The sequence below is a fragment of the Prunus avium genome, chromosome 1, assembly GCF_965620075.1.
Source record: "Prunus avium chromosome 1, drPruAviu1.hap1.1, whole genome shotgun sequence".
Lineage (NCBI taxonomy): Eukaryota > Viridiplantae > Streptophyta > Magnoliopsida > Rosales > Rosaceae > Prunus > Prunus avium.
In genome coordinates, this window is record NC_142284.1 from 5,796,118 (window position 1) to 5,815,491 (window position 19,374).

Consider the following 19,374-nt stretch of genomic DNA (forward strand, 5'->3'; position numbering starts at 1 on the left):
GGTTGCATATTGCCACGTCGAATTTTCTCTATTCAACGAAATTAATAATTTGAACTTGATTGCAAACCAAATCAAACTATAGGACTGGATTTACCAAAAGGGATAAAGAAACCAAATACAACAGGATGTTCAACTTGAAGTTAATTCGGAGCCCGTCTCAAAACTATTTTTCACTTTTCAAAGATAAATTGAGAGAGAGAGAGAGAGAGAGAGAGTATTCTTGTACAAGAAGAAAAAATTGATACACCACACGTTAAATTTGAAGTTAGTGCGAGGCATTTGGAATTATGAAACACCCAATGATTGAGATGACAAAAATGCTAATATGAAAATTCACAACATTTCAGAATATCAAACTTTTTCCTTTAGTTCTGCTATTGGAACATAAATCACAGACTGTTCATGCAAGAGAGATTTATTTGACTTCTTTGCCTTGGCATTTTGAAATTTCAGTAATTTCTGTCTCATACTTTCTAGCCTACCTTTGGCATTACATAGTCTCTCCATTTCCAGTTCTGCAACTCGACATCCACCTCCAGCAATAAGGTTGGCCTTCTTCTCCTTTGTTCTTGCTTTCAAAAGCTTCTTCAAGCTCACATTGTCACTCAACTCCATTCCATCCTATATGAAAGCAAACCAACACATGAGTCAACTTTATTATTATTCAAGTTATCCAACATACATAATTTGGGATAAATATACTATCTATCCAAAAAAATCATACAATTCTCTCATCTGTCACAAAAGTTCAACAAAAATAAGTTGACGTGGGCACACAATTTTCTATACCCTTACTAACACACTGACAAAAATAAAGGTAAGTCGCAACTGTTTAAAAGAAGATTTAAGGCATGTAAAATAGTTGAGGATGACAAAGGGGGTTTGTTCCTGAAGAACTCCATGATACACCGGAATTCTTCCACACAAAACAAAGTTGATGAGAGTAAGAAATGGGGACTGATTGAGATCACAAGTCTGTTGAAGTGCAGTGGATTTCTATCAGTAGGTTGTGACTATCTGTAGGACACTTCAAGATTTTTGGATAAAAAAGGGAGGTTGCAAATTTACAAAAACTCAAAACTCTTATTCTGAAGGAAAAGATCCAAAATTAAGAAACTAAGCAAAGCTCAAGTCTCACAAGCAAAATAACTACTTTACTATTTTACTGACAAACCATGGTGACAATGCCGGCCAAAACACAGTAACCCTTCAAATAACCATAATACCAATGACCCTGGAATAATCAGAAATTTCCTAATTTTTATCTATTATGATAGGCCAAGACCTTGTTTCTCTTTGCAGGTGACCCACTTGAATATCCTCTCTGTTGATTTTTCCTCAAAGGGCTGCTTAATGATTTTGGGTGCTTTCTCCGGAAGGACTTAACATTTCTTGGAGAATGGACCACAGTTTCAGCTAAGATATCATCTGAATCTGATGCCATGAGATCAGCAGCTTTTTCAGTCATATTTTCATGTGTGGATTCCTTGGAGATTCCAGGAGTAAAAGTGTGAAGGTTTGTAGCACTCTCTTCCTGTAGCGCAAAAGATCCATCATACTCTTTGTTGAAAATATTTCCAACAATATACTGTTGATTTTTATTTAGCAGCGAGAACTCAAAGAGGCTAAAACAGGTAAACGAAAAAAGAAAAACACGGTGACAGATATGAAGATAGGGGTATAAAAAAAAAATACAGAGACTACTAGCTCACCTTTCTGGTTTTGAGGGCTAAGTAACGTGCGTTCTTGAACCATTTACTAACCTGGAAATTGCAACTTAAAAAGGATTAAAACAATGGAAAATGTAAGAAAAGCATAAGCTTCAATCCCGTATTAATATCCCAGTGACACTGACTTCACAGATCAGATACCACAAAACTCACACCAACGCATTTAATTTCTCAGAGACTCACACCAAAACTTCCAATAAAGTAAAATCCAGAAAGGCAAATGTATTTGACTGGATGAAAAACATATCAGTAACTTTTAAACTAATTTTTTCTCGATCCAATATGGCACGCAGTAAGACTCATAGAGCAACAAACTAGGGTTCATCAATCGCCATTACCTTCTCAGGATCTAGTTCCAACTCTTTTGAAAGATTCTCCTTCACATCTCTAGAAGGAAGTTCATTCTCAGAAAACACTTGGCGCAGCTTCTAGAATAGGAAATTACAGCACAGAATTTTAGTCAAGAAAATATCAAGTACTACCTTCAGATTTATAAATACCTCTGCCTGAAAGCATAAGGGAGAGTCATATGTTCTAATACCTCTACTGCCTTGCGAGGTATTCGGAAACATGCCCTTCTAACTTGAGTATCTGGAGGATGTTTACTTTTCACTTCTGTAGGGGTGACATCTGGAATTCTCTCGCTTTCATAGAGAGTCATAAGGGTGCTGGCTGCATCAGATTCCTTTTCTCTCCGCTTTCTTTTAACAGGACCCCAGTCTTCATCATCACTAATTTGTTCGTGCAAAGGACCATCTTTTCCAAACATTTCCTTGTAGGGGAAAGAAATATGTATTATACGGTATCTGACCTTTACCTCAAAAAACTGGTGATGTAACAACAAAATGGGGAACTGTACCCCATAATTTTGCATGAAATAGAAATTATAATAAACCCCAAAGAGATCTATATTGATTACATTATGATACAAGCATTTCATAGGTTGACAATATATCTAAACAGACTGTTTTATATGCCAAGGTGACTGCAAGCAAACAACTCTAGGGGTCAAATTATTGGATTCTAAGTAATTTCATTTTCCGGAAACTTAGCATTCTCCTTCTGTCAGACCCAAATGTGGCATCCAATTGAAATTAAAGCTGTAAAGGTACAAGGAATCAAAGGTCATGCTTTAATTAGAAAATTAGACATTACATTTCTGTTTTCAGACTAGCGTTTTTAGGAGCTTTTCAAAAGACTCAAGAGTCTTCTGTAGCTTTATGTTGTCAATTTGGAGTCCTATTATTAGTGGGAGCAGGATATAGTTCAAGAGTCAAGATTCCTTTCTGTTAGTACTTGAGGAAGGCATTGCTATCTAGAGCATTCTATATGTCTCTCTCTGCCTACATGAAGTTTCCTCATGTAACCACAAGATGACTAAAATGCATACATTTAATTTTCTCAACGTCCCACCAATAATTCATCTCTGTTCTATTTTTCAGGGAACAAATAAAAAAAGCTCGAAAAATTTGGGCTGCATACTCACATCATATAACTTCTTATAATCAACACGTCTTCTCTGTCTGCGGCCAGAAACAACTTCCCCATCAGTAGACTCATCAGAACCTACACTGACATCAGTTGACAATTCGTCATCTGATGCATTGTCATCAGTGCCTCCCATGCTGAAGCTGCAGCTGTTCTCGTTCCTTTCTGGATTATAATCATCATCTTCAGAATCATCTGAAGGCCATTCTTCATCTGGGTTTAATAACGAATTCTCACCATCAGGGAAAGCGGCTTCTTCCTTGAAGACATCCTATCCCATGGAGAGACGGTAATTACATGAATTACTAAATTCTGAAATCAAAAGTAAAAAGTGGGGAAAAATTTGGCATTTCTAGATGATTCTGGTAATGACTAACCTGCCAACCACAGTCATTGGAAAAGCAGGTCCCAAGATGAGCATTGACTACTTCTAGTATTTCCATTTTACACTCACAAAATTTGCAAAACCAGCCTTGATCTCCTCGAGGAACTGTAAGATTATCAATTAAACTTAAAGTAACTGTTTGCTAACAAAATCTAATTGGTATGCCACCAAAACGTCCAAAACAAATTCAGAAAAGGTGAGAAACTTACTATTTTCAGTATCCAAGGGAGGATCCAGACATTTTTGGTGGAATGCAGAATTGCATGTCCCATCACACAGTATAATATCATTATCGGGGAATGCTTCATTCAACTTGCACTTCGCACAGAATATCTAACAATAACAAAAACTAGTACATAAATAAGCATGCAACCAAGACAATGTGGCAACACCTCATACGAGGTATTATATCAAAGGCAAAACCATTCTTGCTAACCTAAAACCACAGAACCATTCTTGCAAACCCAAAACCATTTCATTAGTATCCAAGGGTTCGGAGCCGTCTGAAAAGCAAGACCTTAGCCAAGACCGCAAGGATCGCTCATTCTTTAATTCTCAATCTATTGCATGCTTTTGCAAAAGTTTCTAGCACAACTGGTTATTCCAAATGGCCCCTTTCAGCACACATCCACACAAACAGAATGTGTGTTGCTTTATTTTCTTGTTACAATAAATTAGATTCTAGAGAGAGAGAGAGAGAGAGAGAGAGAAACCAAAAGGATAGTAATGACATCTACTTACATGTTCATGATAAACAGATCCATCTGCAGCAATAACAGAATCTGCCATGCTACCCACTGAACTCAGAGAATACAGTTGATGAATAGCATCACGGATTCCAAGCTTACATTTCAATATCTGTTTCTTAGCTCTTTGTAGTTCCTTTTCTGGCTTAATCTTTTCTCGGCTGTGGTAGAAATAAAAAATTAAAAGAATTACAACATTGAGCTATTTGCTGAAGAAAAGAGCTCAAGAAAACACACAATCTAATAAAATGATTAGAAATTTTAAATTCAATCAAATAATATCAAAGAAATAACTTCCAACACTATCCAGTCGCATCTTTATTCCATTCCTCTTAACATAAATTCTTATTGTTGAGAAACCAGAGCATGCATGGTTCAAAAGGTTACTTTATCAAATCTTCAAAATTTCAATCCTCTCTTTCTAGTCTAGCTTAAACATTGATAATTAAGTTAATTTTATCATACCTCTGACCCTTCCAACCTTCACCAGAATAAGCATCAATGAGGTTCTGCTCCAGCTTTATTTTAATCAGCAGGTATCTTGTCCTCCTCTGCAAGCGAGAAGTTTCATCTAACTCCACCTTATCCTTTTGTAATTTCTTCTTTCTTCTCCTTTTTATTCTAAGGTTGACTTCCCCATCAGCATTTTCCCCTTTCTTGTCAGAGCCCTTGAATGAGAACTTCTCATCCTGAAGTTTCACAGAAGACAGCTTTTTGGAAGAATTTGTATCATGTACCTTATGAACTCCTTTTCTACTCATCAATTTTTTATCAGTATCATTATTCCTAGACCCCTTCCTTGAAGAGTCAGCACCTCTCTTCTTCGACAAGCATGAAGCAATAATAGTTTTGGACTTTGGTTTTATTTTTTTAACATGGGAAACTTTGCCACCTTTTCTAAATTTTGGTGATGAAATTAGCTTTGCTACAGAATTGGGATAACGAGGTTTTCCTGACTCCTTGAGGGATGACTTTTTTCCAAGACCACGCATTCTGCCAACCAATGTATCAATACAGAAAATCCAAACACAAAATGGGTTAGTATTAACTTTTAAAGATAGAAAAGGAAAAGAAAAAAAAAAAACAGACCAGAAACAATGACAGGATAGAGCAGAGAAAAGTTTTACAGCACAAAATTGACATATAATACAACAGAAAAATCTCAAGAGCTATCAGGTTAATTTAGTTTTGCAGAGTTTACATGTTTTAATTGCTGGCATCCCCGATTTCAAACATTTTAAATAAAGTTTGTCTGTGCATTGAAATTTTGGAAAGAATTCATGACAACTAGAAGAATAAAGTGCCCTCTTGGCCAAGTGAAGTTAATTACTGAATACAAAAGAACAGCTTCAAGAAAGAAAAGATAGTGCAAATTAGCCAAGAAAAAGATGAAGTCAAATTCGATCGTCTTTCCCGCAAAGAGGGCTTCTTCTTTCCTCAGCTGATATGGAATTGTCACAAAGTGTTTGTGTGTGAGTAATGTGTGTAGATATATCATAACAGATTACTAAACAAAGCAATGAAACATAATGTCATCTCAAACGAGACAAGTCATTGTAAGGAGACTTCTTTTGTTAGAAGCAGAAGCTCAATGCAAACTCACAAGAACAGTGATCTTGTGCCTCCCAATTAGAGGATTTGATTTTGAAAGCTCAGATCACAACATAACAAAAACTAGAACAGAGCGCAAAAGATTCAAGCTTCAAACCAATTTCAGTCAAGTAAGCAAATTGAGAGGTAAAGGCAACATGGGAAGCTCACCTGAAAAAGAATAGAGATCTATGAACAGTTGGGCTTTGAAGCTGCTACAAAACATACATATATATATATACACCACGTATACATTCATATATACAAGCAAAGAAGCATTGGAATTGTCGAGTTATTGATGGGTTTTGGATTAATTGCTCCAGGAATTTCAAATTTTGACAAAATTTGGGTTCTTGGGGTTTTCCCCAATGGTGCTCTCTGGGCAGTTCTGCTCTCCTCCCCGAAGCGCCACCCAACGGTCTCTCTCTCTCTCTCTCTCGCTCTCTCTCTCTAAAAGTCCTGTCTATTTATAGTCTTCTTCACTTAGGGAATGATCAATCAATCATATGTGTCTAATAAGTTTCTGTTTTCGAATCGATGAATTCTTGTACAAAGAGGATACAAATCTGTTATGATTCATGCATCCCTTTTCTCGCTAAAAAAATAAAAATAAAAATTCTTGGAGCAATATAGAATATATAGATAACAGCCCCCACCATTTTGTCAATTTTAACTGCATTTTCTGTTTGGTTTGTTGCTTAACTTTCTTTCATGTCTTTTCTCAAAAATAAAAATTTCTTTCATGTCTTTGAGTTTTTTTCCTTTTGGATTTTGCTCGATTCACCTTTTTTTTCATGTATTTGAATTACTTTAACTGAAATAATTAAGGGGTGTCTAGCAAAATATTCTCTTGTTGGAGCACAAATTTATGCTCTTCGGAATTACGATTGTAACTTGTAAGATGAGCAAACTCGAGAACTGAAAATGTATCGATGTGGTGCCAGCCAATGATTCTTCAATGGTCAAGTAATTAGTAATTTTGATAGAATTAAACTAAAGTAGTAGGATTAGAGCTGAAAGTATTGCGTAGGTATACTAGCATGGAGGAGTCTGTTCTAAACTATGGAATTGTGAACTTACTTTCTCGTAGTCCCAAGAGCAACATGAAACGAATCTAGGCAAGTCTCAGTTCTTAGCCGTTTTGGCTTTATTCAGACTTCCGTTCTTATTAGTCTCAGTTCTTTGGCAAGTACATAATGTCTATCGCATTATGTACTTCGACTTCCATAACTTAAGTTTTTTTGTTGTCAATCCAATTCAAACTCAAAATGTCTATCGCTTTATTCAAACTCGTCTGAGGGTATTTGTGTCTTTTCCTCTTCTTCTTTTTATTTTTATTTTTTTTATTGTAACCTATTCTTCTTGGTCCCATAAGGAAAAGTTATCTACCCAATAGTACAATATATTATGTAAATTCTTAGGCTCCATTTGAATGGAATGATTATAAAGAAAGAATTTGGATTTGACAACGATACTAAATTTGCTATAAAAACAAAAATCGTATTAGATTGAATGTATTTTAAATAACTAGATGTTTAATTTTTAAAATGACTACATCCAATCTAAGGAATCACCTGGAATCCATTTGTTTTCTTCCTTTCTTTCTTTTTTAAATTTTGGCATACGCGGATTGCAATAGTCTAAACAAACAGTTTTACCTTATAATCACATCAAAATCCATAGACTTGGAATTCATCTATCCAAATGAAGTCTTATTGTTTTGTTACATTTGAGGGGATCGAACTCTTTAAACTATACCTCTTGAGTATGTGGTATAGATTGCAAGTCTAACAATACAAACATACTAAATTGTCTAATTATACCTTTTATTATTTTGCTCATGTTTTTGGGTTTTGGGTCAAGGAATGTAATACGTTGAGATATGCTACGGTTAGTCGCTATCGGAACAAGAATTTTGTCAATATGAGAGTGGCAGATTGTGAGTTAATTCCTGAAACCATTTTTTGCTGTTTAGTAGGCTATAAGACAAAGCAGGAGCTAAGATAATTATCTTTGGCCCAATTGGAAGTATAAATTTGACAAAACAAAACTGTGGGCGGATGCCTCAACAATTAAATTTCAGCCGCCGCATGTGGGCAGCTGATGGTAGAAAACTTCCTAGTACTACCTCTGTTTGTTGATCGTTATTGGCAATAGACTTCAAGCATTTAGCATCCCCAACCCCAACAGGAAGTTCCCATTAGTGATGAAACTCATATAAAGGTTATAGGGTAGACTTCGGAGGTTGGATTGTAGATTTTATTTAAATGTTTGATGTTTGCGTAGGAATGTGCTCAATTTGCCCACAAAAATTCATCTTTCCCTCTGTTCCCCTGGATACTCTTGATTATATTGGCAAGAGAACTGGTGCATAACTCAGACGGTTTAGCAATTGATGGCTATGATGTGCTACAAAACCACAGTTTCTGACTACAAAATTGATGGGTGTGATTAACTGGTGGATGTGATTAATTGATGGGTGTCACTGTCATTACAAGTTAATCATAACAAAAACTGCTACAACAAGTACACATCAGAAATGCAATCTTCTAGTAGAACAATGAAAGCATCAAGTGAAAAGAAAAAGATTGCCTCGTGCCAACTTCCCGGCCTCTGAATGCCAAGGCCAAAGTAGAACAATGAAAGCATCAAGTGAAATACATTTTGTATAAACCCTTCAAAAATTAGACAAAGAGTGCAAAGGATTTCACCTTCAACCCACATTAATACTGATGTAAAGGAAGGCACAAAGACAAATCATTTTTCGATAACAAAATCAGCAGCAGAATACATTAAATGACAGAAGTTGATTATTACTAACAACTCATTCAATGGTCAAATTACAAAAGTAATAGGCAAGATACCCAGTGGCCAAGTAAATTTTATTGGAGAACTAACACCCAAAGCGCTCATTAACCTGCAAAATTTAGAAGCGAAAGTATTATTTCCGGATAAATAAAAGACAAACTAGAAAGGAACAAAGGAACTGAGAGGCGGAGAAGAGTGCTTTCAGTAGCACAAAGAACAAGGATATATTGTCAGTCGTGCAGAGTCATATACATAGATGGCTTTTAATCAAGTAAAGATGCATTTTCTAACCTAGTCAAATATGGTCATCAACAACATGTACGTCAATTCCAGCTTAGTAAACTATGGACTTCAATCTTCTCAGTGCAACCCTTGTTTCAACAAACATATTTAGCTCAGTCATTGCAGTGTTTCTAAAGACATAATTAGGTGGAGAAAATTCTTAAAGTTCACATTTCTATATCTAAATATGTAAATTCTCTAAGTAGATGGGCCACTTTTTTAGAAAGAGTAGAGGACATTGTATATCATCCTGTAATCAAATTCAATAAATTCAGAGCAAACAAAAAGAGAACCTCAAAACGGCCTCATTGTAAGAAATTTAAATTAAAAAACTTCACAAGTGTCGTTAACAGATAAAACTGTTGCCAATTCAATGTCCTAAGAAACTCAACAAGATTGTGTACCAAATGAATGACACATGAACTAGGTCATGTAGGTATGTTCCTCAATCAATTTCCATACTTCTTTTTCACAAACCAACAGGAAAATGACTAGTGTATGTACATTTTCACTAGATAGAGCCCAAACACTAGAGTTTAAACATGATAAAATTAAACATGAGAACAGCCAGGAGTACATTGCAATGAGAAGTAGGGCTAATTACTATATTGCACTTAATTTTTATATTTATTATCAAACTTATTAAAGATGAAAAGGGTATAAATGGTACTTTACACACTCTGATTGACAAAAAGTGTTTCTTAAGTAACAGCAGATATAACCAAGTTGAAGAGAATTGCATGAAAAAGCAGCTGAAAGAAGAATACATCCTAAAACTATATGCTAAATGGACTGAAGCTCAATCAGGCAGGAGTACATTGACGTCTTACCCAAATGGGACATTAAATATGGATATAGCATAGCCTAATCACTCTGACTCAACTTAAACCAAACCTCAGTTTGAGATGCAAAACTAAATCCAACTCTAACAGAGTACAATAAGACCTCGAGAGAGCGCATTTGTGTTTAAGGAGTATAAGAACTATGATATCTAACCTACTCCATAATGGGATTACATAAGGCATCGTGCACACTCTTAAACAGCCAACACAAAACATATGATTTCCTTTTTATCCATTTCATTACAGATGATTTCAAATCCCTATGCAATTTAATTTTTAAAATCAACAATATATTAAGTTCATTGAAGCCAAATAAGATAGGCGCCAAAGTAATATTCTGTGATGATTGCTCCCCATTTACCAACGCAAATATGCAATTCCGTTAATTACTATCACAATGTTAACCCACAAATGCATGAAAATAATATACGCAAAGCAAGAGTTACTCTCTTCCGGCAATCAAGCTCCACCTTCAAGCAAACAATGGTGGAAAACTATTTCATTGCTCACCCATTTATTACGACAAATAATCAAGGATTGATAGACAAAAATATGTTCATTACATTATCACCTACTAAGCCAACATGCAAAAGATCACCTACTCTCAAATCTATAAATTTTCACACCTTCTTCAATACACTAAGATCAGATAAACAAGTAAAACCCATCATGAATCAACAAAAATCTCCGACCAGAGAAGATATCAAAAAGCCGAACCCAAGGACCACAAAAACATACATTGAAATGTTTACAAACAAAACCCTCAAGTCAAATAAACATCTTCCAATGACCCATTAATAAGGAAAATAAACATCATCTGTTATCAGCAAAATCTCCAATGACCCATTTCAAAACACCTATACACATTTTTTGAATTTTCAATCATTAAATCCTTGATCCATTTTAAAAAAAACCAATCATGAATAAACAAATATGTATATATATATATGAATTGAATTCACACAAAGAAAATTGAAACATTTTAGGACTATACCAATTCAGATCAATGGCCATGCTCCTTGGCGTGCTGCTGGTGCTCGAGGTGGCGACGCTCCTCAGGAAGAGCGACGAGGTAGGAAAAGATCATGCCCCCGTAGCAGACATGGAAGAGAGGATCGATGGAGCTGGTCTGGATGTACTTGGCGTTGTAATTGTCCAAGCCTTTCTGCACCGTCTTCTTCGCGTAGTCGACGGACAACATCGGCTTCACATAGCTGGGCAATTCCTTCACCTTCAACCCCTTAATCTCGTTGTAGACTCTCCTCAACGCCATTTGTAATGACACCCTGAGAGAGAATTGGAAACCCTAACCCTAGAAATCAAAGTAGCAAGAGGAGGAAATGAGGAGTTCGAGCAAATGAGGGATTGGAGGAAGAGAAAGAGGTAGCCGGTGAGATTCAGACCGAGAGAGTTTTGTATGATAACGGACCTTTGTTTGGGTTGGGCCCAGTAAAAGTTTGGGCCTGATAATAGTTGACCAAGTTGGGCATTTTGGTCCTTGTATTTTAATTGTTTTTCTAATTTGGTGATTTTTGTTTGCCTATTTTTGTTTTTCTGCCTTATTAAGGCCCTTAGAGGATCCTTATCTCTTAACTATTGGATAAAATTTGTTAGTTTAATCCAATCAAATTGATTAGCCGTTGGATCAAATTGATTAGTTTGATCCAACGGTTAAGAGATAAGACCTCATCTAAGGGCCTTACACCCTCACTATAGAATGACTCAATATGGATGATCTTTGAAAAGCCTTTGAAAAATAGACAGGCATTCAAAATTTCTATAGATAATCCTATCGGCTTAGTCCCTTCCTTTTTCTTTTTTTTTTTAACATTTAGGAACTCCGCTTTAGAGATACATGTATTTGAAAATTTTTGTAAGTGACTTTATTGGAGTGATCATATGAAATACGTAGTCGTGTTCAATTACAAAATCTTTTTTATTTTTAACCTCATTTATTTGGTTACTAATATTAACATGATAAGTTTTTTCGTCGGCATAGTTCACTATCTTTTTGGTCCCGACATGCATGCTCTCACCCGAACCCTTCTCAAAAGATCAAGATCGGTCGGCTGTACAACCCTCAAAGGGATCCCGCCAGTTAGCTTCCTTACACCTTATGGGTTTAATCGCCTGTTGACTCGCACACTTTGTTAGACTCTTTGGTCTGTGTTTCAAGACGGGTTGAATGGGAGCTCACAGGGTGATGTCAGGTATGTATATCTGTGAGAGTCTGTTTTCTTCATTATTTATTATAAAAATAAATAAATAAATTCTATTATAAATGTAGTTATCTTGATAAGGTAGAGATATATATGTATAGTTGTTTTACGTTTTACCATTTCAATATTTACATGTATGTTATTCCATTAAATCTTTATATATATATATATATATATATATATATATATATATTAACAATTAACTAGCTCTTAAGTGGATGTGTTTTGCTTTATTAAGTTACTTTTTCCTTGTCAACAAACCATGGCTTGGAATTAGCATGTGGAGCTTTCACATGCATTCTTAGCAATAGAATTTTGGTGAAGCAACACGTAGGAATTCATCTTAACTTGAGGTGGCTTGTCTATATTCATTCTTTTGACACATGCACACACAAACAAGTACTTAATTATTAAATATAGTAGATATTTATGATACTTGGAGGATAAGTAGATTCTATTCTTGGGGAATAAGTATGCATGTTCTCTTCTAGTATAAATAGGTCCCTCCGTTGCTTCTTATTTGAAAACACAAAAACTTTGTATTTGAGGTTGCACACAACGCATGCAAAGTAATAGTTCTTGAGAGGGACGGAAAAAGAGAGGAAGAAGATAAAGGAAGAAAGAAGGCTAGTGGTGATAGATTCTCTAGAGGAATTAGAGGTCCTAGCTCGTGTGTTTTCTTAACTTGGAATTAGCTTTGGAAACAAGGTAGGGATTTCTTGGGGTGTCTTTACGGGGATTGATCTAATTAAATTTCGTGAGTACTATATTATGCATGCTATTATTATTTGAAATGCATAATTATATCATGTTATCGGTGATGGCTAGAATTCTTGGGTTGATAAAGAAAGTATGGAAAAGAGGGTAATGGGAAGGATCTTTTGTGTAGTTGAGTCTAACTCTTGGCAGGTACCATGTCTCAAGGATCCCACAGTGCACATGGTTTTTATTGGGTGATTCGGGACTGGCGAAAGGGAGTTAGACAAGATGACTAACAAAAGGGGAATTATGGGATGATTGAAATGGGTGTTAGTTCATATAAATGGGCATTCGGGACCAAGTGGTATAAGCATGGTATGGGACGTGCAGGTCTGCTTGTCCAGTTATATGAATTAACGGGATTAGATGAAGAGCATTCATTCATGCATTGTTAATTAATATGGTATTTGGCTGTGTGATTGCATGTCACTTAATTTAGTTATATCAATCTACTGTGGTAAGGTCTCATGTCCCTACTGAGCGGTGGTTGCTCATCCCTCACTCTGTTTAATTTTTCAGATGAATTAGTGAGCAAGACAATGACTAAACCAGTTGAGGATGAATTAGATGAGAGTGTTAGAGCTTTATTTATTTATTGTAAAGTTGTAAGATTTTGGGATCTATTGTTTTAAGAGAAGTTTATTTTATGTTTCAGATTTCTTTTTCTTTTTATTTTTATTTATTTTCTCACGCACCGGGCACGGGGTTTCCGCCTACCCCCGGGTTCGGGGCGTGACAATATCGTATGGAAAAAGTGAGTTATTAAAAAAAAATGTTCAAAATGAATTGTTTATTATTTAACACATACTTTTATAGCATATTAGTGCCTCTCCTATTGATCAATTTAACTCCTAATGGATGGGAATTGAGGATATATGATTCCTATTTAATAATCATTATTTCTAACGGGGTGTAGTCCAATAAAAAAGGGCATTGACTTGTAAATCAGTGGTCTCACATTCGAACTCCCATGACACTCCCCCTCCCTTTTGTAGTTTAGGTAATCACTTGTATTCAAAAATAATAATAATAATTAATTTGATCAAATATAAATGCATTGTAACCCATTTTATCAAACATCTATACCTATGGTCTTTGAGAATGTTCCAAATCGCTCTTTGGAAATTCCTTTTAAATTAGGAGGGAATATTTTGGTGGTTCTATTTAGACCCTTCCTAGTTAATTCTTAAATCATGTTTACTTACCATCAATGGATATCAGAAGAAAATGAATGATTCCAATTCTTGACTTTACCAATATTTACTGACATGTAAGAAATGAAAAATATTTTCAATGGTACTTGTAAGGAATTGCTATCTAATTTATTAAGTTTAGTTTTGCCATACTAAACGAAGGCCAAAATATTTATCCAATTTAATTGAAAGAATCCAGTCTAATTCGACTCACGAAACGTGACCTCTGGCAACATCTCTTGTTTTTTATTATTTATAATTTTTACTTTTAATGATTAGAAAGTTAAAAAAAAAAGAGGGTAGACAGAAAAATGGTGATCAGTCACATCAGAAGCAAAGAAAAAAAGAAAAAGAGGGAGGATAGGGAAGGGAAAAAGAAAAATAATGGAATTTCCACCAGACCATCCAATTGCCACCTAATCTTATGAGGTGTTGTAGGTGGTGGTTCACCATATGCTTCCAGCCTGTCCTCTCATTCTACAATCTACACCAGGCTGTACTGGATCTCCCAAAAACTTGAGATTCCAAATGACCAAAATACCCATCCTTTCCCTCCACCAAGTCATAAACAACTATGGGTATTTCAGTACTTCACATACAAATAAAATACCCGCCATTTTGTATTCTCAAATCAAACCCATAGATACCAATAATAATCATGAAATATTCTGGTGATTTATAGTTCAAAATCAACAGACAACAAAGAGAGAAAAAAACGTTTGGCAAATTTTTTTATTTATTTAAAAAAAACACAAGGTGGGGGGGAATAAAACTACAATAATGCCCATATAATTATAGTCCTTCCTGTTGCGCACATTTTGGAGCCTTGGAGGGGAGAGAGAGAGAGAGAGTCGTTGGTTGTTTTTGTTGTTGGAACGACTCGGTTTCAGAGAACAAGAACATCTTCAGCACCATGATCTCCTTCTCCTCTCTATCTCTAGCCATGAATTGAATCTCTCTAGGCCAACACAAGAAAAGGTGTTGGTGTTCTTGAAGAAAAAAAAAACAATTATATATATAAATATATATATTTTTTTTAAAGAACAATTTGATGGGTACGTTCCAGAGCTTTAGGAAGGCCTATGGAGCTCTGAAGGACTCTACCAAGGTTGGCCTCATCAAGGTCAACAGCGAATTCAAGGTACCAAGAAGGAAAAAAAAAAATGAAGAAGAAGCAAATTTGATTGATGGGTTTTGTTTCTTGAGCTCTGTTAATGTCTAGCATTTTGGTTTTTGATTGTTTGTTTGATGAAATGTTGGTTTTGTTGGAAGGATTTGGATATTGCCACGGTGAAGGCCACCAGTCATGTTGAGTGCCCTCCGAAGGAACGCCATGTTCGAAGTGAGTTTATGTCTTTTTCATTTGATTTTCTACATTTATGATTTTGTGTTTCGAATGATGTGAGGATTTGAATTTGCATGACAATGGTTATCAAGATTTGTAATTGTGGTCATTTTCCTTGCATTTGCTAACAGAATGTTTGTAGTTGTATTTTCCATTGTCTAAATGCCTTGCATTTCTTGCACTAATGATCATTCCTAATTCAGTCTCATTCTCATTCCTGATTATTTTCTTTGGGGGGTTTTGTTTTTGTTTCCCTGCATAGAGATTTTCTCTGCAACATCTGTGACACGTCCACGGGCAGATGTGGCATACTGCATTCATGCTCTGGCCAAGAGATTGTCCAAGACTCGGAGCTGGATTGTATGTCCTTAATTCTTCTTCTTCTTCTTCTTCTTCTTATCATAGTGTTTGTTCTTAATTGAAACAATATGTAAATTTGGCTCAAGGTCCGGGGGGCTTCGAATCAATATAACTGATACGAATTGGTTTAGTAGCAGTTGCAAAAAGCTAGCATGAAAACAAGCTCAAAAGAACTGATGTGATAATTCAATTGCAAACATGTTATGACTTGGTTCCTTAAATGTAGCAAATCACTTACCTAATGACAAGTTGACAAAATCTGCAGGTTGCCATAAAGACACTGATAGTTATTCATAGAACATTGAGAGAGGGTGATCCTACCTTTAGAGAAGAGCTTCTAAACTATTCTCAGAGAGGACACATTCTCCAAATTTCCAATTTTAAAGATGACTCAAGTCCCCTTGGTAAAATGCTTCTACCTTCCACGGCTGTTTTTTTATGTAACATGTTGCCAATATTGTAACAGTCCCTTCTTAGACCAAATTCTACCTTGCAGCTTGGGATTGCTCTGCTTGGGTTAGGACATATGCACTCTTTCTAGAAGAACGGCTGGAGTGTTTCCGAGTTTTGAAGTATGACATTGAGTCGGAGCGTTTGACAAAAACATCACCAGGATCAACAAAGGTGTGGTTTGTGCTTGTCATTTCTCGCACTGAATTTCATCATCATCTTTAGCATAACAAAGATACTATTAACTCCACTAGGTACATAGTAGAACACGAACATTGGCTGCCGATGAGCTGTTGGAGCAGCTACCTGCACTGCAGCAACTTCTTTACCGCCTCATGGGCTGCCAGGTAATAAGTTAATATTGATACAGAACACTAAATATGGTTTGGTTCTTTACGGTCAAATACTTTATGTTGATCCATGACAGTTTCTCTTATTGGAACATTTGGTTCCTTAGGTTGGAATTTCTAATTTGTTCTTATTTTGCAGCCTGAGGGAACAGCTTTTACCAATTACCTCATACAATATGCCTTAGCTCTGGTATGCATGACACCAATCTCCATTTTTCTATGATCAGAGTGTGAGAGCGTCTCTGCATGCCTTTATTGAAAACTGTTCTATGCATCACATGCTTTGTAAATTAGGACAGGAAATTCACACACTTTGTAAATTAGGACATGAAATTCATGAGGTTTATGGCTTTTATATTTAATTTACATGTACGATACACGGGCCCTGAACTGTTGACAGAACTTCTTTCATTACACTGTCTGTCATAGAAACCCAAATTTATCCAAATACGGTCTGGAAGTGTACAGTTTATGCAAGCTTTCATAACAATTCTTTATTGTTAAGGCCATAACATCCTTGGGAAAACATAATATATGCCTTCTCACAAGTTGCTTCTGGATTTCAACGTTGTCCTCTTCCATGCAGGTTTTAAAAGAGAGCTTTAAAATATATTGTGCCATCAACGACGGAATTATAAATCTTGTTGACATGGTAAGACTATGAGATTCTTATGTTTCGTTGAACTGAATCCGCTGTTAAATGATGTTTTCTCTTTTTATTTTTTTTCAATAATACCAATTTAAGTTACATGTTCCTGCAGTTCTTTGATATGTCAAGACATGATGCAGTTAAAGCTCTCAATGTTTATAAAAGAGCCGGCCAACAGGTATACAGTGGTACTGTTTTTGGAATCTTTTGTATGAAAATATGCACTTCTGTAAATTGCTGGATCAGCCCCCTCAAAAATTGTTTTTCCTTTATTGAACTGCAGGCTGAAGCCCTAGCTGATTTTTATGAATATTGCAAGGGTTTGGATCTTGCTAGAACTTTTCAGTTTCCAACATTGAGACAGGTTCCATTTGGCCTCATAGTGGTATATTTAAGTTGACTCCACTACATGGTCTCTCACAAATTTTCTTCTCTGCCCTAAACAGCCACCTCCATCCTTTCTTGCAACAATGGAGGAGTATATAAAGGAAGCGCCGCAGTCCGGTTCTGTTAACAAGAGACTGGTGAGATAGTTTCCATAATTTATTTTTCTGTCTCAGAATTTGACATAGAAAAGTAAATGAAAATAAAAGGTTGCCATAATTTCTTCCAAGTTTCTGATAATTTTGTTCTAACTATAGGAATACCAGGAGACAGACCAGCAGCCTCAGAAACCTGAAGAACCTCCTCCTCCTCCAGAGCCTGAAAAAGAAGAAGAAGAAGTAGAGGAGAAAACGGAGGAAGAGGAAGAACCCCAACCTAAGGAAGAGGTAGTTGAACCTCCTCCTTTGATATCAACTGACGACACTGATCTTCTGGTACGTTATGCACAAGTACTTCATGTTTTCTCTGATGCCAATTTTATGAAGTTCTGCAATTCATGTTGTCTTTTGCCTTTTCTTTGTCCAGGGTCTAAGGGAAATAAATCCAAAAGCTGCAGAAATTGAAGAAAGCAATGCCTTGGCTCTTGCAATAGTTCCACAAGGTAGGTTTCCATTGTCTATGATATTTGATTTTGAGGAAATTCTACACATGCCTTCACTGTGGAATTTGTTTCATACATCATACTAATCATACATTCGCAGGGAACGAACAACAATCTGGAGCAAGTTTCAATGATCTTGCTGGGACTTCAGGCTGGGAGCTAGCACTGGTGACCACACCAAGCAACCATACAAGCCAAGTGCCCATGGACAAGAAGTTTGTTAGTATTCTTTTCTGTTCATTTCATTAAGCTAAAGATTTTTCATTTCATTCTTCTACCCTTTGGTTTGTTGATGAGCATTGGTTTCATTTTCGGGTCAGGCTGGTGGCTTTGACAAGCTATTACTTGATAGCTTGTACGAAGATGAAGGTGCCAGGAGACAGATACAGCTCCAGAACGCAGGCTATGGCTACGGTGCAACGAGCTTGCATAACCCGTTTGAACAACAAGCACAACATCCTGTGCAAGATCCATTTGCAATGTCCAACAACATAGCACCCCCAACCAACGTGCAAATGGCGCTAATGGCTCAACAACAACACCAACATCAGCAAATCCTTCAGCAACAGAACCAGCAATATCAACAGCAGCAGAACATGATGATGGTGCCTCACCCTTATTATTCTCAATACCCCCAACAGATGCAGCTCCCGGGTTCTTCGAACCCGTTCGGAGATCCATTCAGCTTCCCTCCTAGTTCAACGCCACACCAGGGAAACCAACACCTAATATAGATGTCATTTGTTTCATGATTTAATTCCAGCTTATTCTTTGATTCTTTGGAGTAGTGTGAGTTTGAGAAGCTCATTCTTTGTTTTACTCTGTATATTGTTTTGGAGGGCTATTGACAATGGAATGCATACAAATTGATGTGTTATTTTGATCAAACTTGTGCTTATTGTTAACAGTTATCAGAAGTCACACGTGTATAAAAAATAAAACAAACAGAGTGATGGTTTGATTTACATGGATAACGCCCAATAACCAATGCAAATTCTACAATTTTTTATTGTTTATATTTATCAAATAACTAAGCATGTGAGGTTTTGGCAGAAAATTGGATGGAAATAACGCTAAAGACGAAATTGGATATTTATAATGAGTTTGAGCGATGTAGGATACGGGTGAACTGAGTATTTAGGTAATTTAGCGGAAGCAAAAATTGTTGGTGCAAATATTTCACGGGAGAATAT

General features: G+C 36.1%; 3 protein-coding genes across 4 annotated transcripts; 1 reads left to right on the forward strand and 2 right to left on the reverse strand.

Annotated features, from left to right (window-relative positions):
- Positions 1 to 220: 220 nt before the first annotated feature.
- Positions 221 to 6,561, reverse strand: PRHA (pathogenesis related homeodomain protein A). 2 transcript variants are annotated; one of them, XM_021960286.2, is made up of 11 exons: positions 6,111 to 6,556; positions 4,815 to 5,342; positions 4,345 to 4,510; positions 3,813 to 3,936; positions 3,596 to 3,708; positions 3,217 to 3,489; positions 2,272 to 2,502; positions 2,069 to 2,158; positions 1,713 to 1,763; positions 1,286 to 1,534; positions 221 to 621 (listed from the first exon to the last, which is right to left on the reverse strand). In XM_021960286.2, the coding sequence occupies exons 2-11, from the start codon at positions 5,339 to 5,341 to the stop codon at positions 352 to 354; spliced, it is 2,094 nt and encodes a 697-aa protein (XP_021815978.1). In that variant the 5' UTR covers position 5,342; positions 6,111 to 6,556; the 3' UTR covers positions 221 to 351. The 2 variants fall into 2 exon arrangements, with proteins under 2 accessions (XP_021815978.1, XP_088103360.1); XM_088247234.1 differs by lacking the exon at positions 1,286 to 1,534 and having other exon boundaries at positions 6,111 to 6,561.
- A 2,113-nt stretch (positions 6,562 to 8,674) lies between these two features.
- Positions 8,675 to 11,268, reverse strand: LOC110758438 (ATP-dependent RNA helicase). The gene is made up of 2 exons (XM_021960303.2): positions 10,866 to 11,268; positions 8,675 to 8,856 (listed from the first exon to the last, which is right to left on the reverse strand). The coding sequence occupies exon 1, from the start codon at positions 11,142 to 11,144 to the stop codon at positions 10,875 to 10,877; it is 270 nt and encodes an 89-aa protein (XP_021815995.1). The 5' UTR covers positions 11,145 to 11,268; the 3' UTR covers positions 8,675 to 8,856; positions 10,866 to 10,874.
- A 3,572-nt stretch (positions 11,269 to 14,840) lies between these two features.
- LOC110758433 (ENTH/ANTH/VHS superfamily protein) lies at positions 14,841 to 19,117 on the forward strand. Its single transcript, XM_021960298.2, has 15 exons — positions 14,841 to 15,183; positions 15,315 to 15,384; positions 15,650 to 15,747; positions 16,013 to 16,151; positions 16,244 to 16,371; positions 16,452 to 16,544; positions 16,687 to 16,737; positions 17,134 to 17,199; positions 17,309 to 17,374; positions 17,480 to 17,560; positions 17,643 to 17,720; positions 17,838 to 18,014; positions 18,106 to 18,181; positions 18,282 to 18,400; positions 18,502 to 19,117. The coding sequence occupies exons 1-15, from the start codon at positions 15,094 to 15,096 to the stop codon at positions 18,913 to 18,915; spliced, it is 1,746 nt and encodes a 581-aa protein (XP_021815990.1). The 5' UTR covers positions 14,841 to 15,093; the 3' UTR covers positions 18,916 to 19,117.
- Positions 19,118 to 19,374: the final 257 nt, after the last annotated feature.

What these genes read in the sequence shown, in the direction of transcription:
- PRHA (XM_021960286.2), bottom strand. Translation starts at nt 5,341, where the DNA reads ATGCGTGGTCTTGGAAAAAAGTCATCCCTCAAGGAGTCAGGAAAACCT. An exon ending in TACCTCGCAAGGCAGTAGAG is followed by an intron (nt 2,159 to 2,271) that starts GTATTAGAACAT and finishes TTCCTATTCTAG; the next exon opens with AAGCTGCGCCAAGTGTTTTC. An exon ending in TGGAACTAGATCCTGAGAAG is followed by an intron (nt 1,764 to 2,068) that starts GTAATGGCGATT and finishes TGCAATTTCCAG; the next exon opens with GTTAGTAAATGGTTCAAGAA.
- LOC110758438 (XM_021960303.2), bottom strand. Translation starts at nt 11,144, where the DNA reads ATGGCGTTGAGGAGAGTCTACAACGAGATTAAGGGGTTGAAGGTGAAG.
- LOC110758433 (XM_021960298.2), top strand. Translation starts at nt 15,094, where the DNA reads ATGGGTACGTTCCAGAGCTTTAGGAAGGCCTATGGAGCTCTGAAGGAC. An exon ending in CATCACCAGGATCAACAAAG is followed by an intron (nt 16,372 to 16,451) that starts GTGTGGTTTGTG and finishes TAACTCCACTAG; the next exon opens with GTACATAGTAGAACACGAAC. An exon ending in TGCCCATGGACAAGAAGTTT is followed by an intron (nt 18,401 to 18,501) that starts GTTAGTATTCTT and finishes TTTTCGGGTCAG; the next exon opens with GCTGGTGGCTTTGACAAGCT.